We start from the raw sequence: 22,749 nt of genomic DNA on the forward strand, positions 1-22,749 counted from the left end.
CTGTGTTGAAGAGCATGGTTGATAGTGCGTCTCCCTGTCTCACTTTCAAGTTGATGTTACATACATAGGAGTGTCAGTTCTCCATCTAGTCTAAGTGCAGCTTTTAAACCCTGCAACGTCATTTTTATGAGGCTGATATATTTTTTAGGTATACCTAGAAAGCTTTTTTTAAGTTTACATATATAAATATTATATAGTTGTATGTTGTATTCATAAGCTTTTTATTGTATCGTTCTTAGTATGAATATAGTGTATGTAGTGGCTCTATTTGATCTGAATTCATATTGATAATCACCAATTATATTTTCGGAATATTTTAACAATGTATTGTAGATAATTACCAGAAAGAATTTTTGTCCTTTACTCATCTTTAAACCCCGTTTTTTGTGTATAACGTGTAAACTATCAGAAGATAATAAAATAATTCTGACTAGACTACAATATCTTATAGGATAGCTATTAGTCTAAGATCCGATATAAGGTCGAACTGCACTGATCTGTTTAATGGAAAAAAATTATTTTATATGTAAATTAGTATGTTAAACATTATAAAAAACAAGGGGTGCCTGATATAATCCTGTTCTGACTATAATTAATTAATAATTAAAAAATGATTTTTTTATAAATTTGACTGACGTGTTTAACAAAAAAAATTAACACTATCGGTAAGTGCAAAGCCTATAGGATATGTAAAAATAGGGGTGCCTGTAAAAAGCCTGTTCTAAATGGGGGTTGCCTAATTTTTAAAATTTTACAGCGTCTACTTATGAATAATTGAACATGTGTAAAACTTTGTTATTACTAATTTTACGAAAAAAAGTTATTCTCTATAAAAAGTTCTGCATGATGTAAACACTATGATTCAACCATCAGATGTCAAATTTTGTCAATCTTATACGAGTTATATCAAAAAATGTTAATTTCGGTCAAAAGTGACTTCGACTTTTCGAAAATTGTTATTATGAAACGGTATTAATAATAAAAAAAAAAATGTATTAGTGCGCAATTACATCATTTTAATTAAAAAAAAAATTGCAAATTTTTCCGAAATTAGATTCTAAACTTCATTTTTATTTCTTACAAGTAGGATAACTCTTTTATTATCAATTTTGCGAAAAAAAATCAACTGTTCATAAAAAGCTTTGAATTGTCTAAAACCTAAGGTGCAGCCATCATCAATTTTATAAATTTTACACGGGGTATGTCAAAAAATATGAATTTCGCACGGGAAAAAAGTTATTCAGCAATAAAAGTATGTTGCAATATAGAATTATATCCTTAAAATTGGAATATTCTGAAATATAAAAGTACGAAACAACTCTTGAGCGAAATTCATTGGCAAAATTGGCAAAAAAAGGAAAATCACTGGCAAAAGCTCGCAATATATGTAGGTGCTTATATAATTACAAGTACTATGAAATATCCAATAATTTGGAAATATATTTACATTAGATTAATTAAAAAAACGGTAAACATTAAATATTGAAATATATTATAATATATCTTTCAATACAAATCCTAAAATCGGTCAGGAATTTAGACATGTTTGACAACTTTTTTGAAAGGAACGTTCGATATTTCCATATATTTAGCTGTTGCCTGTAAATGAAAAATATCTGTATGGAAATCTTATTTATCTTTAGAAATATTTTATATATAGGAAATATATAGAAAATATATAGGAATAGTATACTGTACAACAAATAAGAAAAAACGACATATTTCTCACGAGCGCAGACATGTGTTGGCACGAGCCGAGGAACTAGGCGAGGGCCGCAAATCAAGCGAGGGAGAAATATGTAATTTTCTCATGTGTTGTACACTGTACTTTTTCTATTAATGCGGTTTTGTCAAGAGTTCAAACTTCAAAATTTAATAGTTTAGTTGCTTTTAGGTATATTAGGTATATGCACAAATTGAAATAAAATTATCACATTTCCGACTTTCTGTAGCCTTCTTTCTTTAATTGGAAGTTCAACTTCCTTCTCTTTACCTATTCTTCTCAGTACTTCATTGTCCGTAACTCTATCTACCCAGGAAACCCTCACAATTCCTCTATAGGTCCACATTTCAAAGGCGTTAAGTCGTCTCATTGTCTCCACATTTAACGTATATGGTCCACAACTTATGGTTTTGAATAATAAAATTCTTGTACTGAATAAAATATTTTTAATAATAATTTTTTATTTTTTAATTTGAAATTTTTGACAACTGACATTGTTCATTTATATTTACATCCTTGAAAAAGATAAACGTTTGAAGTAACTATGTGTTGCTTTCTGGTTGCAATTTATAACGATATTTAAATGCTTTATTTATAATGAATAATATATGAGCGCACTTATAACCGGCAAAATAACGCAAAAGATGGAAAACATATTAAGTTGTAAGATAAAAAGAGATGAACCTAGTGGAGATGTTAAATTTAGCGATAGTAACTTATAGATTGACATTATATTGATTGTTTTCCACCTTTAGACGTATCGGACGAGTTTGAGAAATGCCACTGTCACAGTGACAGTTTTAGTTGAATACTCCTTTGATACGTCTAAAGGTGGGAAAAAATCAATATAATGTCAATCTATAAGTTACTATCGCTAAATTTAACAACTCTACTAGTTTTGTTCCCTTTTATCTCACAATTTAATATGTTCTCCATTTTTTGCGCTATTTTGCCGGTTATTAGCAAGCTCATCACTGTATACATATATTACGAGTTTTTGGCAGTGATTTTCCCTTAAATGAAATTAAATTTTTTTTTATATACCTCGTATAAAGTATATAAAATTGATGATGGCTGCACCTTAGTGTTTAGACAATTCAAAGCTATTTACGAGCAATTGCTTTTTTTCGCAAAATTGATAATAAAAGAGTTATCCTACTTGTAAGAAATAAAAATGAAGTTTAGAATCTAATTTCAGAAAAATTTGCAATTTTTTTTTAATTATAATGATGTAATTCCGCACTAAAACATATTTTTTGGTTATTAATACCGTTTTATAATAACAATTTTCGAAAGGCCGAAGTCACTCTTGGCCGAAATTAACATTTTTTGACATAACTCGTATAAAATTGACAAAATTTGACATCTGATGGTTGAATCATAGGATTTACATCGTGCAGAACTTTTTATAAAGAATAACTTTTTTTCGCAAAATTAGTAATAACAAAGTTTTACACATGTTCAATTATCCATAAGTAGACGCTGTAAAATTTTAAAAATTAGGCAACCCCCATTTAGAACAGGCTTTTTACAGGCACCCCTATTTTTACATATCCTATAGGCTTTGCATTTAACGATAGTGTTAATTTTTTTTGTTACAACACGTCAGTCAAATTTATAAAAAAAATCATTTTTTAATTATTAATTAATTATAGTCAAAACAGGATTATATCAGGCACCCATTGTTTTTTATAATGTTGAACATACTAATTTACATATAAAATAATTTTTTTCCATTAAACAGATCGGTCCAGTTCGACCTTATATCGTATCCTCTACTATATAGTATTTTCTAAAAATGTCTTGGGTTTTATCTTAATACGAAACCACGGTTAAATATTTTAATATCAAAAGTCAAATTAAGGTCTAAAATTTTTTTTACAGAAATATATAAAATCCATAAGAAATCCAGTTTAAAAATTACACGTAAATTGGCAAAGGGAGCGAATAAGGCACAAATTTGTCTATATATTCAAAATCTCGAATAGTAATGAAATTATCTTCCACGGAATGTTCCTTCCAAAAGTCGACGTCTTCCCTTGGCAACTTCTTTAACCACACCTAAAACAATTCAAAATAGTTATCTTATATCTAAGTGAATAAATAAAAATATTATTTATAAACGGATACCGAAATATAAGGCCCAGACCAGAACCAGACATTATAAAAGAAATAATGTCCAGAAGACTCCAATGGGTAGGACACCTCAGAAGACATTCTGACGAAAGAATAGTAAAGCTGGTATGGGAGGAAGTTCCAACTGGAAGAAAACCACGTGGACGCCCTCGAACCTGGTAGCGAGATAATATACAGGGTGAGTCATCAGGAACTGTACATACTCCTACCTCGTATAGAGGCCCCTATGGGGAATAACAAATGACCATTAAAAAGTGTCTGTTCCCATTGTTTAATAATAGACAGGGCGAGTTTCGCATGTTGACAGAAATTTGTATTCGTCATAATTTTTGAACGGTCAGATCGATGTGTCTCTTATTTTCGTAAATCGTTACACTATTACCACCTAATCAACTGATTTATTCAAACTAGAAAAAAATCAGGTCCGGCTTTAAAAAATTAGTTTGTTTGGGCCTTACAAAAAATTTTACCCTGTATATGCTTTTTGAAAACTCTAATATGAATTTTACAAATTAGACAAATAGGCCATTAAAATTGCATATTTTTTTCCCCACACGATTACTTAATTTTTCATAAAAAAAATCCGGTTTCGAAACTTATTAGTCTCTCATCATTCAAACGTATGGCTTGCAAATTGTAGAAGCCTCGGAGGTGTAAACAGAGAAGGTTCCCATTGTTTTCATTCTGGTGGGATGTAAAGTAGCATTATGTTGCTTTATATGCCATTAGAGTGAAAACTTAGACTTTTGATAGCAGTTGCCGCTAGGGCATCTATGCCATTTCGTTCGTTGCGATCCGTGACTGCACGCCGGGGTTTGTTTTGGTTGGATCAGGGAGAGCAGCATATGTGCCTCCTGATGAGAGACTAATAAGTTTCGAAACCGGTAGAGGTGCTTGCGGCACTCTCTGATTGGACTAGAATATCGCGCGGCTGTAGTTTCGTGTTGCAACGACATTGAAAATGGTTATTCATTTTTAATTTTCATAGTCTTCACAATGGTAAGAGATATGTGCTGTAAAAATTTCAGAAAAAAAATATTAAAATGGAACAGAGTTGTAGCGAGTTAAACCGTGATTTCATTTTTTTTTTCACTTTTAGGTTAAAATTCCGATTTTGACAAATTTGATTTTGTTATAAAAAATTAAGTAATCTTGTAGGGAAAAAATAAATATGTCATTTTAATTGCCTATTTGTCTAATTTAGAGTTTTCAAATAGCGTATACAGAGTGAAATTTTTTCTAAGACCAAAACAAACTAATTTTTTAAATCCGGGTCTGATTTTTTTCTAGTTTTAATAAATCAGTTGATTGGGTGGTAACATAAATTAAACATTTGTTCAAAAAAATTAATTTTTGTAATAAAAGTTAATTTTTTTAAATCTATGGTTCACTTTACCAAACTTTTAATTATTATTCATAGTCAAATTTGATTTTTTTTATAAAAAATTAAGTAATCATGTGGAGAAAAAATAAATATTCCATTTTAATTGCCTATTTGTCTAATTTGTAAAATTCATATTAGAGTTTTTAAAAAGCATATACAGGGTGAAATTTTTTCCAAGACCCAAACGAACTAATTTTTTAAAGCCGGTTCTGATTTTTTTCTAGTTTGAATAAATCAGTGATTAGGTGGTAATAGTGTAACGATTGACCAAAATAAGAGACACATCCATCTGACCGTTCAAACATTATGCCGAATACAAATTTCTGTTAAAAATGCGAAACTCACCCTGTATATTATTAAACAATAGACACTTTTTAATAGTCATTTGTTATTCCCCATAGAAGCCTCTATACGAGGTAGGAGTATGTACAGTTCCTCATGACTCACCCTGTAGCAGAAGACCTGAACAATATGGGCGTGGAGAATTGGATAGAGGTTGCTATCAAGACAGAGAAGAGTGGAGGCATGTTGTCGAGTCGGCTAAAACCAAAATCCAGGAAGGGTTGTAACCAGTGTTCTCAGACCTCCTGAAATTTCAGGAGACCTACTGATGGCGACCCTCGCCTACTGATCTACTGATGGCGTCCTTAAACCTCCTGATGAAGTGATGAAATTCTGAAAATCATCTGGTTTTGTTCCAACTCGATACAAAACCGTTCTTGAATGATTACGAGGATGCGCAGTAACAAAAAATGTGTTACTGCGCAGCATTATTCGTCATTGCGCATACGCGTAACGATTCAAGAACGGTGTTGTATGGAGTTTGAATTTTTCAGAATTTTATCCTATTTCATTTTTTTTAATTTTTATGCTTTAGCCAACATCTAGCGTTGCCACAGCCGTCCCTTACAGATTTTATAGAGTTGCATGCCTACCTATAAACGTAAAAATACTCCACAAACTGATTCTACTGATTTTTCGTGGCGACATCTAGTTGCCAATCTATAAACGTAAAGACTGAAACTACAGAATTCTACCAATTTTTGAGGCGAGCGAGTCTCCTGAAATCTCCTGATCGTTCGTGGCGATACCTCCTGATCCTCAAAAAAGTCATCTGGGAACACTGGTTGTAACGCCAAGGAATAAATAAGTAAGAAATAAAAGGTTGTGAACGCTAAATAAAAATTTTATGCCAAGTATTTGACTTTATTATTACAAGAAATAGAGAACATATCATAAAAGTAGTTGAAGACTTCTACCATCTACTCAAATCTACTGTATAAAAGCCAAAAATAATTGAATTTACGCTTGGATGCTGAACCAGATATACTAAAAACTAAAAGGGTATCGTAAATCAAGGATCTGAACTACTACCGGATATCACCCTGGACGAAATAAATTTAGCCTTGAAGAAAACAAAAAACAATAAGTCTCCTGGTGAATACTGTGTGGTTGCCGATGTAATTAAGTCTGGTGGTAACTATTTACTTAAGAAAATAAGAATCTGTTTAATCTCTGTCTTTTTAACAGCACTATACCAGACAAATGGTATAACACCTTAGTGATACTAATCCACAAAAAAGGGGATACAGCTGCTTTGGAGAACCACCGACCAATTAGTTTAATGAGCCATCTCTATAAACTTTTCATAAGAATAATCACCACTAGACTGGAAAACAAATTGGACTTTTACCAACCAATAGAACAGGGCGGTTTTCGTAGTGGGTTCGGAACAAATGACCATCTTCAAAGTGTTAAGACGGTAATTGAAAAATCGATTGAAAACGGATTCAAAGCGCCCAGGACGGAAGAGAGTGGACGAAAATAGGAGAGGCCTAGATCCAGCAGTGGATGCAAAGGGCTTATAGATGATGATGATTTGACTTTATTGTATTGGTTACAGTATGTAAAGAATGCAAAATTCAAATTCAACTAATTGTGCTAAAGTGTTGAAAAATAAAAAACGCTCATAGTTTAAGGAACGTTTTTACTGGAGCATCTGTTGCGATCATCGTTGAGCGATCATCGCAGACCGATAATCGCTAAGTGATGATCGCAACCGGAGGGTTTTTACTGAAGCGATGATTATAGTCTAAGATCCGATATAAGAAAGGCCTTCACCGATTTGTTTAATGTATAAAAATATTATTTGATAATATGTAATTTTAGTATCGTTCCATAGATTAAAACTACATATAAAAATTAGTGTTACCCAAAAAAGGTCTTGGTCTTGCAGTCTTGGTCTTGTTCTTGCGTTTTCGCAAGACCAAGACCAAGACCAAGACCGCCTAATTTTAGCAAGACCAAGACCAAGACAGGGGAACAAGGGGCTTGTTGTAACAGGGGTAAGTAGTAACACGGCTGTTTCATAGGTTATTTGACAGTTTTTAACTAATTTAGCTGACTCAATCTTATTCTCTTATCGCCCTGCAAATGACATCGTCTAGCCGGCCATCCTCCGATAGTTGCAAATAGTAGTTTTGTGCACGTGCTTCATTTGGATGAGGTAATTTAAAATTTGACTCTCATAAAATTTTGGTTATCGCTATTGTTTTAAACGGAAATGAATATTTCGGTGTTAATTTCTTTTCTAAATTTAGTTATACTTTGATGTTGCTTAACGATTTTACGATTAACAAGATATTTTTACAGTTATTTTAATAAATATACAAAAGTGTGCTACGGGGTATGTTGTAACAAAACGTTGGGGCTTGTTGTGACATGTTACAAATTGCGCTGAATCTTACTAAATTTATGATCTACAATATAAAAACGTATTATTTAGTCTATTAATAGTCCAGAACCAGACAACATAAAAAAATCAGAAAGGGCAACTCAAAGCCAGGAAGTGAAGTCTACGAGTTAGGTTCAGCGGGAATTTTAGATAATCAATGTAGCATAAAGCAAGCAAGTAAAACAGCACGGACTGTGTCATGTATCTTTATAACGATATAGAAAAAAAGAAAAACAATAAGAGTATACATGTGGACTGTACTAAACCAGGGATAGTTTTTACAGCCGAAGAAGAAAGTAAAATGGCTTCGTATATTCTGAAGTGCACCGAAGTATATTTTGGACTAATTCCCATGAAGATGCGAAAACTGCCTTACCAATATGCTGTGAAACTCAGTGCTAAGCAACTTCCTTCTTCTTGGTATCAAAATTATACAGTTGGTCCAGATTGGGTCCAAAATTTTATGCGTAGAAATCTACATTTATATACCAGAAGCCACCTTATTAAGTCGAGCAACATCTTTCAACAGGACCAACGTTGGTATTTTCTTCGAAATATTCCAAAAAAATCGAATTTTTGTAATGTTATAACCTGCCCCAATAGATGTTACAACTGGTCCCAAGCGCGGGGTAAGTTGTAACAATGCACTTTTTTTGGTAATATGCTAGTTGATTAAAAAATAACAGCCTTCTTAACTTTTCTTCAGTTCAATTTTATTCAGAAAGAGTTAAACTAGCGTCTAGTCTTTAATTAGTGATAATTGGGAAAATAGCTGTCAAGATATATTTGATTTTATGAAAATTGTTACAACTAGCCCCTTGCTCCCCTACCGTGCAAGACTTAAGCAAGAACAAGACTAAGCCTGCGAGACTCTTGCGTCTTGCAGTTAGAACTGAGGGTTGTTTTAGGGAGTATAAAGTTTGGCTATATTCTTAGATAATCTATGAGAAAAAAAATTGTAACAAAAATTTTGAAAATTGGACTTATGCGCGTTACGAACAGTATCATAAACATACATAGCGAATCAAAATATCCATTAAAAGAACACTCGACACATTTGACATGTACTCAGAGGGCATTATTATAATGTAAAAATAAAATTTTTTAGTACACTTCCCGTCATAAAAAACTGGTACACTTTTTTTTCCCAATGTAAACCTGTCTTCTGACTTGACACAATGGTTCGTGAATCACTTCGTTGTTGCCATTACAGATAATGGAATTTCACTAGATCTAAATAAAAAAAAATAACGTTCAAAAATTTATAAAGTTTTTAGATAGATACGTATTATTTTTATCATCAAAAAACCGTATCTAATAAATTTAATAACCAGAGAGAGCGTTGTTAATCTTAAAAAATCCACCTATAACCTAAAAATTAAACGATTAGACATAATAATAAAAAGCAATAGGTCCAGTCTTCGATGACTTATTTAATTACATAACATCAGTCAGATTTGACAAGTTGGTCAAAGTAAATTTTTAACGATGCCACGTCAATTAAGTAAGTGTGATAAAACGAGAATAATTTCTAAAATAGAAGATGGTTGGTCTGTCAGACAACTGGCTCAAGAGTTCAATAATATTTTCGTTGAACTGACAACGATGCCCTAGAAATTAGAATGACACATTTGACAAGACCAACTTACACAACTTGAAAAACACGATTTTCGGTTATAAGAGTTGTACCAGTTTTTTATGACTCGAAGTGTACATTCTTTCTCAGTAGCCGACTTCTTTGCTCTGAAATTAATTGTTCTGGTTTTGAGAATATTCGACTTCTAATCATATTCATATAACACAACATTCCTGCGTTGGGACGCCTACAGTAATATCGAATATCGTATCCAAACTTTTTAAAAATATGTGACCTTAGCACTTATATAAATTTACATAAATAATTTTTTTCATTATTAGTTTTCTAGGAATCTAAGCACCAGATATCTTACCAGTATACATTATTATAATAAGACTATTATGTATTGTTTATACTAACTGTGTCCTGTGTTATGAGGTCACTCGGCTAAACAAAATTTGCCGAAACAGCGCGGCTATTATTTATAAGTATGTATCATAACCAGACAAAAGTATACAGATAATGCCGGATATCGTGTAAACATAATACCGAAATATTATTTTAACGATATACACTTCTCCAAGAAATTAACGCACTACCTTAAAAACTGGTCATTTTAAATGTCTCAAATTTCCTAAACCTGTTATCCAATTTAAGTGATTTTTTTTAAATATTTTGTCTTATTCTTTATAAATATCGCAGTAATAATAGATATTGTTGCTAGACAGGTCAATTATTGTCAGTGTATACCGGATGTACCAATCAAACTGTGTTTTTTCTCACTCTGTGGAATATTCTAGCATTATGCTAACTTATTATTCTAGCATGCAATAGCATACTGAAATTAAAGCCCAACTATAGCCTCATATTTTCTTAATATTATGTTTTTTTATTCATTCACTTATATTGGATAATAAAAAAAGTTAGGTACTCTTTTAACTAGCCATGTTTTTCATCTATACAGAATGTTTTTAAATAAGTATGGCAAACTTTAATGGGTAATTCTGCACGAAAAAGTAATGACAGTTTGCTTCATAAACGTTTACTTTATAAATGCTTTGTTTACCAAATATGGGGGGGGGGGGTTGAAATTTTTCTTACAAACTGATGATTTTTTATTTATTGCTCTAAAACCGGTTGAGATATGCAAATAAAATTTTGTGGGTTTTAAGAGGTAGTTTTAACTTCAGTTGGTTAGAACATACGCAGGGATCACTTAGATCGTGGGTTCAAACCCCACCCGGTGTCAGTTGTTTAGATATTTATTAATTTGGCTAGTCTTTACTATGGCTATGATATTCAAGCTTAAAATGTACCTCTTTGTTACGTTGTTCCAAGATATGCAATAGGCTAATGGGCAACTGCGAGACTTGCAAGATTCTTGCTGCAAGACCAAGACCAAGAACAAGACCGGGAGTGCAATACCAAGACCAAGACCAAGACCAGGTGTACTGGCGCAAGACCAAGACCAAGACTGTCTAAGTCTCGTCTTGGTCTTGCGTTTGGACAACACTAATAAAAATCCCTTGACGTGAAAGAAGAAGTAGTCACGTACCAGAATATTGATGTTCTAGATGTCACGGAATAACCCAGAAATGTCTGGTGACGTCTAAAACGTTAGAAAATCTATATAAACATATATGTGTTTGACACGTTGGGGAACAGTTTTTATTTTAGATTTTGAAGTGTTGAATCGGGTTTAGGTATGTCTTAACGTAGTAAAAAAACAATGAATACAAAAACTAAAAAAATATATAAAAAAACTAATTAAAAATATAATAACAATAATTACAAAATAAATAAAAATAATTAGAAAAAAATACAACCAGGACAGTGAATTATTTAAATAATAATTATAGTATGTTAGTTATGTAGTATTTACAGTTAGAAATACACAAAAAATTCCTCTGATTGCAAAAAATTGTTTGTTTTTAAAATAACAAAATGTCTAGCTAATTGGCTGGGCCAAGGCCATCAAAATCACCAAAAAAAATTTTGAAGTATACGGTTGTCATTGTGTTGTAAAAGTTATAAAGACATTGTAAACGAGTTCCTGTTCAATAAATTAATTTTAAACCTGAGTAACAGTATGTTAAAAATTATAAAAAACAAGGGGTGCCCGATATAATTTTGTCCAGACTATATAAAAGAGGTACTCTATAATACTCTGGGCTAATTAGCAAAATACAAGGAAAAGTTATTTACCAGCAATTTTATTGCTGGAATCGAATCTTATGATTATATAAATTAATAATATGGATATGCAAAGTCCGCAGATAGTGTGCTACTTTTTTTATAATTTCTGCTCTATAACTCCAAAGATTTTAACTTTACACCATAAATACCCAAATAAAAATTCACCGTAATTAAATTCTGCATATAGAGACGTATTTTCCCTATTTACTTCGACGAAAAGTTTCCCCGGAAAATGCGTGTTTTCCAACAAAATCTTTAATTTTAAACTAAAATTTTAGATAAGTAATTGTTTATCAATAATTAAATAACTTGGTAATATAAAATATCCTTCCGTATAGATTATAATTCCAGAAGTCGATGGAAATTGAATAAACAGTTAGCAACAATTGAATTGTTAATTAAAAATTTACGGTTGCTATAAAAACCACAATAATTATGATACATAAGAATAACTATGATTTTTGTATAAAAAGATATTGTACCTATCTAATGTACTTTACAGAATTGAAATCTGACTTTTTAGGCGGCCTCAGGAATATTTTAAATTTACAAACAATTTTTTATCTTATAAACAAATCTCGGGAAATATTAAATTAAATTAAATCGCCAAGAAAAGGTATTAAAAAAAGTGGCAGGATGCTTCTTTTAAAAGAAAAAACGTTTAATTATGATGAGTGGTTCCTGAGATACAATCGGTCAAAGTTGACTGGCATTTACGGCAAATATACAAACAATTGGATCATAATTTTCAAACCATCACCTTTTTATTTCGGTCCTCTTTCTCCACACCAATTTTCATATCTTTAAAATACTCATAACATATATTATTATAATAAAAACTATCAATATCACGAGTGAAAATTGCCAAAAATAGCAAAATTACAATCAAAAATTACGCTGGAGAAAATGTAATCTCAAAGTTCAAAATCGGTATACGTTAAAAAACTGCATTTTCTCGGCTTCCCACGGAGCAATTTTCTTCATTATTTTTTTGTTCCCAAGCAACTCGAGTAGAGCCATCTAACTAATGCATTATTAAATGTCAAACTTGCTTTTGTTTTGTTATAATAGATTAATTTATTTATAAGAAAATTTTTTGCTCAATTAGAAATCCAATGAAATCAATTAATTTGTGGTCATCTGATTGAATACAACCAATAAAACCAACATTATACTGAAAACAGATCCCATGGGCTGTTTTCACTCAATCATGTAGCTATGGATACCTACATTTCGTTTCATTTCGATTTTGACATTTCAAATATTCAATATTTCAAAATGTCACGATTTGGTTGTAATACTGATGAGAATATTAATGAAATTATCGAATCAAATATACCAAAGAATACTGTTTACAGTAAAAAATTTGTATGGAAAGCGTTTATGGACTTTTGCAATGATAGAAAATATGAATTAGATGGAAATCGGACGGTGGAAGAATTGTTAATTGCACATTTAAATAAATTGTTTCTGCTCTGTATTTTTTTTTCATAACCAGCAAAAAATTTTCTATCCGAATAACCCTCGAACATTGATAAATGCTCAAAAATTTTTTAACAACTTTCTCAAGCTTGTTGCTTACAGGCAACAGACCTCCGCCTACGGCGTCGGTCTGTTTCCAAGCAACAAGCTTTCGAAATCTGTTATTACTACTGAAAAAAAATACATATTTTTTCCAGTTGTAGACTTTTTTTAGATAAACTTACTACAAGTGTACCTTTTAACGTTAAAAACACAGATGTGGGTGTGGGTGTGGGTGTGGGTGTGGGTGTGGGTGTGGGTGTGGGTGTGGGTGTGGGTGTGGGTGTGGGTGTGGGTGTGGGTGTGGGTGTGGGTGTGGGTGATCTGAAAGCTGTATAACTATTTAAACAATCTTTATTTAAACAAATTAAAAATTTTTGTTATAATAAATAAATAAATTTATAATAACAAAACAAAAGCAAGTCTGACATTTAATAATGCGTTAGTTAGATGGCTCTACTCGAGTTACTTGGGAACAAAAAAAGAATGAAGACAATTGCTCCATGGGAAGCCGAGAAAATGCAGTTTTTTAACGTGTACCGATTTTGAACTTTGAGATTACATTTTCTCCAGCCTAATTTTTGATTGTAATTTTGCTATTTTTGGCAATTTTTTACTCGTAATATCGATAGTTTTTATTATAATAAAATATGTTATGAGTATTCTAAAGATATGAAAATTAGTGTGGAGAAAGAGGACCAAAATAAAAAGGTGACGGTTTGAAAATTATGATTCTATTGTTTATATCTTTGCTGTAAATGCCGGTCAACTTTGACCGGTTGTATCTCAGGAACCACTCATCACAATTAAATAAATGTTTTTTCTTTTAAAAGAAGCGTCCTGCCGCTTATTTTCTAATACGGTTTTCATGATTTAATTTAATTTAATTTTTTCCGAGATATTCTATTTGTTTATAAGCCAAAAAATTGTTTATAATTTTAAAATATTCCTGAGGCCGCTTATATAGTCCAATTTCAATTCTTTAATTGCGTTGGATAGGTACAGTGTCTTTTTATACAAAAATCATAGTTATTCTTATGTATCATAATATATATATATATCGGTTTTAAAACGTTCTCCTACGTCTTCCGATGCCTAGTCGCCATTCACTTCGGTCCATCCAAAGGTCTTCATCCAATTCTCTTTCCCTCATTTCTCGATTTATGCCTTCTCTCCAACACAGGCGGGGTCTTCCTCTTTTTCGTCTACCATGAGGGGTCCACGTTAGGATTTGTTTCGGGAGTCGTTCTTCGGACATTCTTTGTACGTGTCCATACCATCTAAGCTGTTTGGTACTAATGTCATCTACTATTGTGTGTTTCACATTCATTATTTCCCTAATTCTGTTGTTGGTTACCCTTTCTAATCTTGATTTTCCTGCTGAGCGCCTCCAGAAATCCATTTCTGTTGCTTCAAGTTTTCTCTTGTATCTTTCTTTTATTTGCCATACTTCACTGCTGTAAGTGATTATACTCTTAACAATTGTATTGTATATTCTATGTTTGTTGTTGTTTGATATTGACTGGTCCCAGAGGATGCTATTAAGAAGGGTAATTGCTTTTCTTCCCTGGTTGTTTCTTTCTTCTATCGTCCGGTCTACGCTTCCTTCTTGTGTGATGGTCATACCAAGGTATTTATATGCGTCGCAATGTTTAATAATTTCGCCATTCCCCAGTGTAAGGTCCTGCTGTGTCCCACCGATACACATATATTCGGTCTTCTTTATGTTTATTTCCAAACCACCTTTTTTGTACTCCTCTATTAATTTCCTTGTCATATATTCTATATCATCGTAGTCTTGCACTAGTACAAGTTGGTCGTCTGCAAATGACAAAGTGTATATTGTATTGTTGCTGATCGGTAATCCCATATTTTTGCATTTGCGTTTCCAAAGTTTTAGAGTTTGTTCGAGGTAGATCTTAAATAATGTCGGTGAAAGGCAGCACCCTTGTTTTAGGCCTTTGCTAATTTGGAATCCTCTCGATAGCCTGCTTCCAACTTTCACCCTTGATGCAGTTTTGGTATACAATTGTTTCGTCGCTGTTATTAAATTTGCGCTTATATTGGTTTTCTCTAATGCTTTTCCCATAGTTTGTTTTGTGGGATGCTATCATACGCTTTTCTTAAGTCCACATATAACAGATGCACCTCCTGGTTGACGGCCAGTTTCTTCTCAATAATCTGTGTAATACAAAACAGATGGTCAACCGTTGATCTCCCTGCCCTGAATCCTGCCTGTTCTTCAGCTTCTATATCTTTATATTCGTTTTCGATTTTATTTTTAATCAGTTTTCCGTATATTCGGCTGATCGAGTTCGTTACAGCGATGCCTCTGTAGTTGTCACATTGATCCCGTCTGCCTTTTTTATGTATGGTGGATATCCATGATGTCTTCCATTCTTCTGGGATTTCCGCTCCGTTGATGCATCTTTGAAAGAGTTTAGCCAGGTTTTCATATAATTTTGTTGTGCCATATTTTATTAGTTCAGCTGGTATGTTCCCTGGTCCTGGTGCTTTGTTATTTTTTAAGAACTTACATAATTCTTCTACTTCTTTTGTTGTTACCCGTAATGGTGAGGCTAAGATATTTACATTGCTGGTATCACTGTTATTTAAAAATTCCGCTCTGTCCTCATTTAGGAGTTTTTCAAAATATTCGTCCCATTGATCCGGTGTGATTGCTGATATTATATCTCTTTTCTTTTCCTGTCGTAGCGATTTTAATACTTTCCAACTTTCTGTACTTCTCCGTCCTCCTAAATGTGTGTTAATCATGTTACACTTTTGCTCCCAAGCCTCATTCTTCTTTTGGCATATCATTTTTCGCACTTTAGCTTGGACCCTCTTGTATTCTACCTTATCGGCGTCGGTCCTTGTGTTCAGAAATTTTTTATACTTCTCTCTTTTATTTTTAATCTCTTGTTCTATTTCTTCGTCCCACCAATACGGAGTTTTTCTGTGGTTTTTTATTTGGAGTCCGAGGGCCTCTGTTGCTGCTTCCTGAAGACATGTTTTTATATAATGATAATGCTCTTCATTGCTGGTAAATTGCATGGTTTCTAACTTTTTATCTAATCTAGTCCTGTATAAATCCCTCACGCTTTCTTGTTCTAAGTTGTTTAGGTTGTATTTCTTTTCTGTTAATTTTTCTATTTCCGCTGCAGCTTCTTTTAAATCTCTTGCTCTATCTATTCCTATTGTGAGCTTTGTTTTTAATAGATGGTGGTCACTGCCGCAAGTGGCTCCTCTATATACCCGCAAATCCTGTACAATCAATTTAGTCTTTTGTCTTATGATTGTATAGTCTGTGATTGATTTCAGCCCTCGGGTATTTTGTGTCCATGTATATTTATGGATATCTCGGTGTTGGAAGAATCCGTTTGTGATTTTCATATCATTTTGTTCGCATAAGGCTATTAGCCTAGTACCATTGTCATTTATAGCTTCTTCACCATATTGGCCTATGACTTTATTGTGCTGTTTCTTGCCTGTTCTACTGTTTAGGTCCCCCTAGATTATAATTTCTCGTGATCTGCCGATATTCGCAGTTTCTGAATGTAGCTTTTCAAAAAAGTCGTCCTTAATATTCACCAGTGCATCATCGTTTACTGCATATACTCCAATAATCGTAATCTTTTTTCCTTTGATAGTTATATTCATTTTTATGAGCATGTATCATAATTATTGTGGTTATTATAGCAACCGTAAATTTTCAATTAACAATTTAATTGTTGCTAAACTGTTCATTCAATTTCCATCGGCTTCTGCAATTGTAATCTATATGAAAAGATCTTTTACATTGCCAAGTTATTTATTTCTTGATAAACAATTACTTATCTAAAATTTTAGTTGAAAATTAAAGATTTTGTTGGAAAAACCCGCATTTTCCGGGGAAAATTTTCGTCGAAGTAAATCGGAAAAAACACGTCTCTATGCAGAATTTAATAACGGTGAATTTTTATTTGAGTGTTTTTGGTGTAAAGTTAAAATATTTGGAGTTATATAGCAAAAATTGAAAAAAACACGATTTTCAAACGCCATTTTGTTTATAAAAAAAGTAGCACACTATCTGCGGACTTTGCATACCTATATTATTAATATACACAGTCATAAAATTCGATTCCAGTAATAAAATTGCTGGTAAATAACTTTTCCTAAAAATTCAACTAAATTTTTTTCGGCCCGGGTAGATATTATTTTAGATTTTTTGGATAATTCGAACCAAAAAAGGTCTTTTCTAAAAATTCGGATGGTCAGATATTAAAACCGAATAATGCTCTGTTGTAGCACTAAACCATAGTCCAGAATTAGTTTCAATAATTATCAATTAAAATATGGAAAAAAAAGATCATGAAGAAAAAATAAATAATTAGTTGTAGTCATGCAAAATATACCATTTCACTATGTTTAATAAAACCAGCATCAATTTCGTTAGAATTTATGTCTGCATGCTTCTTTCCAATTCTTAATTGTTTCATGGCTCCTTTATAATCATTATATTTTACAATTCGATAGTATCCTTTCATATGGTACAATCTAAAACAAAAAATCTATCAAAATATATTCTATTATGAATTAAATCAAACGGATTGTTAATTAATATTGAAAAATTGACTTTAAATTTAAATTAAAAAATAGCGGAATGGGACGTTTCATCGCCGCCGGTTCATCGCCGCCGCTTCATCGCCGCCGCTTCATCGCCGCCGTTTCGATGCCGCCGGTTCATCGCCAGTCCATTTCATCGCCGGCCGTTTCATCGCCGGCCGTTTCATCGCCGGCCGTTTCATCGCCGGCCGTTTCATCGCCGGCCGTTTCATCGCCAGTTAGTCAGTTGATCTTGTATTATGGGAGATGACACGACACGACGTTAAATTCAGTTCAAAACTTATGACAAAAAATTAGATAAAAAATATTATTATATTAATTTACTGTTCTACTTCTACTTCCCCTAAATTTGGTACTAAACAGTATTAAATTTGTAGTGTTAAATTATATTTTATATTATAAAAATTTAAAAGTCTATTAAAAGATTAAGTATGGCAACGGGAATGGTCATATCTCGCATTTCCTAGAATTCCTAATTAATACTAAAAATAAATAATAAATGTAACTGTCGAAAATTGGTCGAAAATTCGGAAATATATCAGTTGGCGATTAACTGACTCGCGATGAACCGGCGGCATCGAAACGGCCGGCGATGAATCGGCCGGCGATGAACTGGCGGCATCGAAACGGCGGTGAAACGGCGATGAAAGATAAAATAATATAAAACTTTTAATAAAATTTAATAAAACTTTTACTCGTAAGTAGTCGTAAGCATTGCAATTTACACTATAAGATTAAACTACTCAACTCAAAAATTTTTATTTTCGTAATGATCTCACCAACAAAAATCATTATGCATCATCTTTTTCCTCAAAAAACTGTAATACCGGGTGTCCACTTATATTTCCCCCCATTTTGACTGTCTATATCTTCTAAACGGCTCAAGATAGAAATATGCTGTTTTCGCTGAAGTGTTTTATTTTAGTAAAAGTTTTGTTTGAATGCATTGAATTTTTTATATAGCTTTCAAATACCAAAAAAATGGCGGATTTTTGAAAAAACTTTGTTGACTTTTTTTAATGGATCACCCAGTATATTTTTTTGCAAATTGAAATAATTTATTTAATACAATACTAAAAATTAAATACTAAAAATAGTTTAGAGGTTGTTTTTTTTTGCTTTGTGTTTTGTTTGTTTTTATTTGTTTTGGGTATATTTTTTATTTATTATGTACAATACTAAAAATTTAATAAATACTAAAAATAGTTTAGCTTCACTAATTTGTTTAACGGATGAAAATTATTTCATATCAGACTGTGTAAATTTACACAGTCTATAGAGTGCGTCCATAAAGTAAGGGATAAATTCATTATTTCGTAAACCGGCGACTTAAGGAAAAAATCCCGAAACAGGTCGATTTTTATTTTTAAATTCCAATTTTTTGGCATATATATCATACTAGTGACGTCATCCATCTGGGCGTGATAACGTAATCGATAATTTTTTTTAAATAAGAATAGGGGTCACGTAATAGCTCATTTGAAAAGGCATTTAATTCTCTATTTACTAATATAAACATTTATATAATTATTTATACAGGGTGTCCAATTTTTTTTTAAATTAAATTAATTGACACAAAAATATGAATGTATGTAAGTTGTTTAATTCTAAATACATTTTACGTCTGTCAGAAAACAGAAAAATGTTTTATTTAAAAAATAAACATTGATTTTTGCTTATACGAAATGTTCAAATAGCCAAGATAGGCAGGTGGGTGGCAGCTTTCACATTGAATTTAAGCGAAAAACAATATTTATTTGTCAAATAAACATTTTTTTCCTGTTTTCTGACAACAGTAAAACGTACTTTGAATTAAATAAATTACACACATTCTTCTTTTTTCACAATTAATTTAATTAATTTTTTTAACACCCTGTACAAATAATTATATATTATTGAATAGAGAAATGAATGTCCTTTCAAATGAGCTATCACATGGCCCCTATTCTCATTTTAAAAAATCATCGATTACGTCATCACGCCTAGATGGATGACGTCACTAGTATAATATATATGCAAAAAAATCTTAATTTAAAAATAAAAATCGACCTATTTCGGGACTTTTCCCTAAAGTCGCCGGTTTACGAAATAATGAATTTATGCGTTACTTTATGGACGCACTGTATATAAAATAATACAGAAAAATACAATAAACAAAAAGACAGATAAATATACAAAATCTTAGCATAATTTACTGCAATCTTTTTTAATTTATGTACTATTTCTAATGGTCTAATGCTGTTCGGTCTAGTGAGGTTTCGGTAAAGTGCTTTTCGGTCCAATGAGTTCGGTCTACTGCTTTCGGTCTAATGATTTCTGTCTAACAATTGTCGTGTACCCTTCTGACGAGCTGTTGAATGGCGAGCGGAAGGATATCGTTATCATAATACCAATGTGTTTTAATGGTTCTTTCGAGAAAAAGTGTCGTAAATGAGGAAAACTGTATTATTTCGTCGTTTATTAACTGTCGTTTTCTAGTTGTTATTTTCTTTTAACAAATATTTTGCTATCTTATCATCAAAGCAAATATTTTGTTTTCGTTCTCCTGTAAAATTCTAATAATTTGAGTTATTACGGTTTCGAACGGGATGTGCCATCTTATCTGCTTTTTATTAGAAAATGTATAGACATGGATCCCGCGTACCAAAAAAAGTTAATTAATAGCAAGCTGAAAATTTGTTAATAGCTTAGCGGTATCTAGTCGGACAAACTTTGATGAATGGGAACACTGGAACAAGGGAAGTTTTAATTGTGGAACAGGTTAAAAATTTGAAACGTCAGACTACGAAAACGTTCCATGTATTTTGTCGTACAGAACTTCCAATTGATTTGTTACCATTTCAATAAACTCTCATGCAAAAATCAGACTGTTGTTATCACCAACTGGGTATTTTAATGAGTGGAACACGAAGAACATGTCAAATGACAGGAATCATGTTGGTTAGTAATAGCAGTCTGATTTTTGCATGAGAGCTTAATGAAAGGGTAACAAATCAATTGGATGTTCTGTCCGACAAAATACATTGGACGTTTTCGTAATCTGACGTTCCAAATTTTTATGAGTTCCACAATTAAAACTTCCCCTGTTCCAGTGTTCCCGTACATCAAACATTATCCGACTAGATACCGTTAAGATATTAAAAAATTTTTAGCTTGCTTTAATCAACATTTTCTTGGTACGTGGGATCCAGGTCTAGTATCTCTACTCAGCTTTCTATTGTTATACTCAGCTTTCTACTCAGCTCATATATTTTGTTGGAGAACATTGCAGTTCCTTAGTAAACATTACACTGGATTTAGATCTGGTGTATAAACTGGCCAATTCGTTATTATAATAACCAACATGATTAAAGTCATCATCATATATCATATAATAATTATATGTATATGTAGGCAGAGTTGGGATGGAAAGAGCAATGACAGAAAAATTGAAGCATTTTGACAGAGCTTTGGTGGCTGAATCGGATATGTGAATATCTGAGAAGTTCGTACAGCTGGCAGTAGAAAGTTGTTGTACACAATTTCTCAGATATTCACATATGCGTATATTAATAGTAGGTAATAATAGAGTTTTCTTACCTTGGTAAAATAATTTTAAATCTATGAAATTTTTCTAGAGTATCAAGAACTTCGTTAATACGTTTGTTAGCCTTATCAACTGCGGATATGTGCTTTCTATCCATTTTGTAAGCTAAATAGATAATAAGTGCTTCTAGCAAATATAACATTGTTTTAAGATTGACCGTGTTTTCTTCTAACTTTCTAATATTAAAATTGAAAGCAGTCCTTTGCCAACCAACAGCAGATTCCCAGTTTTCTTTTCTCAGTTCCCTTAAAATTTAAATATCATTGAAGATGAATTAATTGAACTTTTCGTAAAAAGTTCAAGAAATATGGTGCTATTATAGGGTTTACTGTAAAGAGACCGAAATCATTAGACCGAAAGCAGTAGACCGAACTCATTAGACCGAAAAGCACTTTACCGAAAGCTCACTAGACCGAACAGCAAAAGACCGAAAAGCAGTTCTTTTTACTTTTCGCAATAAAAGAGATATGACTAATGTAATTACAACTAAATGTTATTTGTATGGTTATCATAAACAGTTAAAATGGTGTTAACGTCACTCTACCCTTAATTTATTTCTACCTTCACTAATTTGTTTAACGGATGAAAATTATTTCATATCAGACTGTACAGAGTAACAATTTACATAGTCTATATATGAAATAATGCAAAAAAATACAATAAACAAAAAGACAGATATACAAAATCTTAGCATAATAATTTACTGCAAACATTTTAAATTTATTTACCATTTCGGTGTAATGCTGTTCGGTCTAGTGAGGTTTCGGTAAAGTGCTTTTCGGTCTAATGAGTTCGGTCTACTGCTTTCGGTCTAATGATTTCGGTCTAATTGTCGTGTACCCTCTTATAGTATGCGATCTACCTCGAGGGTGCGATCTACCTGAAGGGTCTGCACAAAATAATGAAATGGAAGAAAACTCTTGTAGAAAAAATATTTATTAATAAGTAATAAACATTTTGAGCAAAATAAATGTAAAGTAAAATGTTTTTTGGCAGTTTTATTTGAAAAGAGGGTTGATATTGGCACTTACCCTGGGAAAATGTTAAATAACGTGTTATTTGCATAATAGTAAAGAAACTAAATTTGCATACAGTTTATAGTATATTCCTAAAATACTTACTTAGCAATAAACATTTCATCTACAAAGGTGCCTTTCATTATTGTGTGCAAATCCTTCTGAAAAAATATTATGGTGATCAGCTATACTTGTATACAATACCAACAAAAACAATCCTTACATAACGAATAAAACGCAGAAGTCAGAAGAATTATTATTTTAATTTTACA

The 22,749-nt window shown here is 32.1% G+C and overlaps 1 protein-coding gene across 1 annotated transcript in view; it reads right to left on the minus strand.

The window, feature by feature from the left end:
• Positions 1-3,550: 3,550 nt before the first annotated feature.
• The window catches only part of LOC114330859 (adenylate cyclase type 10-like), a 124,716-nt gene continuing 105,517 nt past the window's right edge, over positions 3,551-22,749 (minus strand). The window contains exons 25-27 of the mRNA XM_050656847.1: positions 21,455-21,706; positions 17,665-17,806; positions 3,551-3,784 (exon numbers count right to left, since the gene is read on the minus strand). Of these exons, the coding sequence (XP_050512804.1) occupies positions 3,644-3,784; positions 17,665-17,806; positions 21,455-21,706 (535 nt within the window). The 3' untranslated portion in view covers positions 3,551-3,643. The remainder of the gene's footprint in view (positions 3,785-17,664; positions 17,807-21,454; positions 21,707-22,749) is intronic.

The sequence above is a fragment of the Diabrotica virgifera genome, chromosome 7, assembly GCF_917563875.1.
Source record: "Diabrotica virgifera virgifera chromosome 7, PGI_DIABVI_V3a".
Taxonomy (NCBI): Eukaryota; Metazoa; Arthropoda; class Insecta; order Coleoptera; family Chrysomelidae; genus Diabrotica; species Diabrotica virgifera.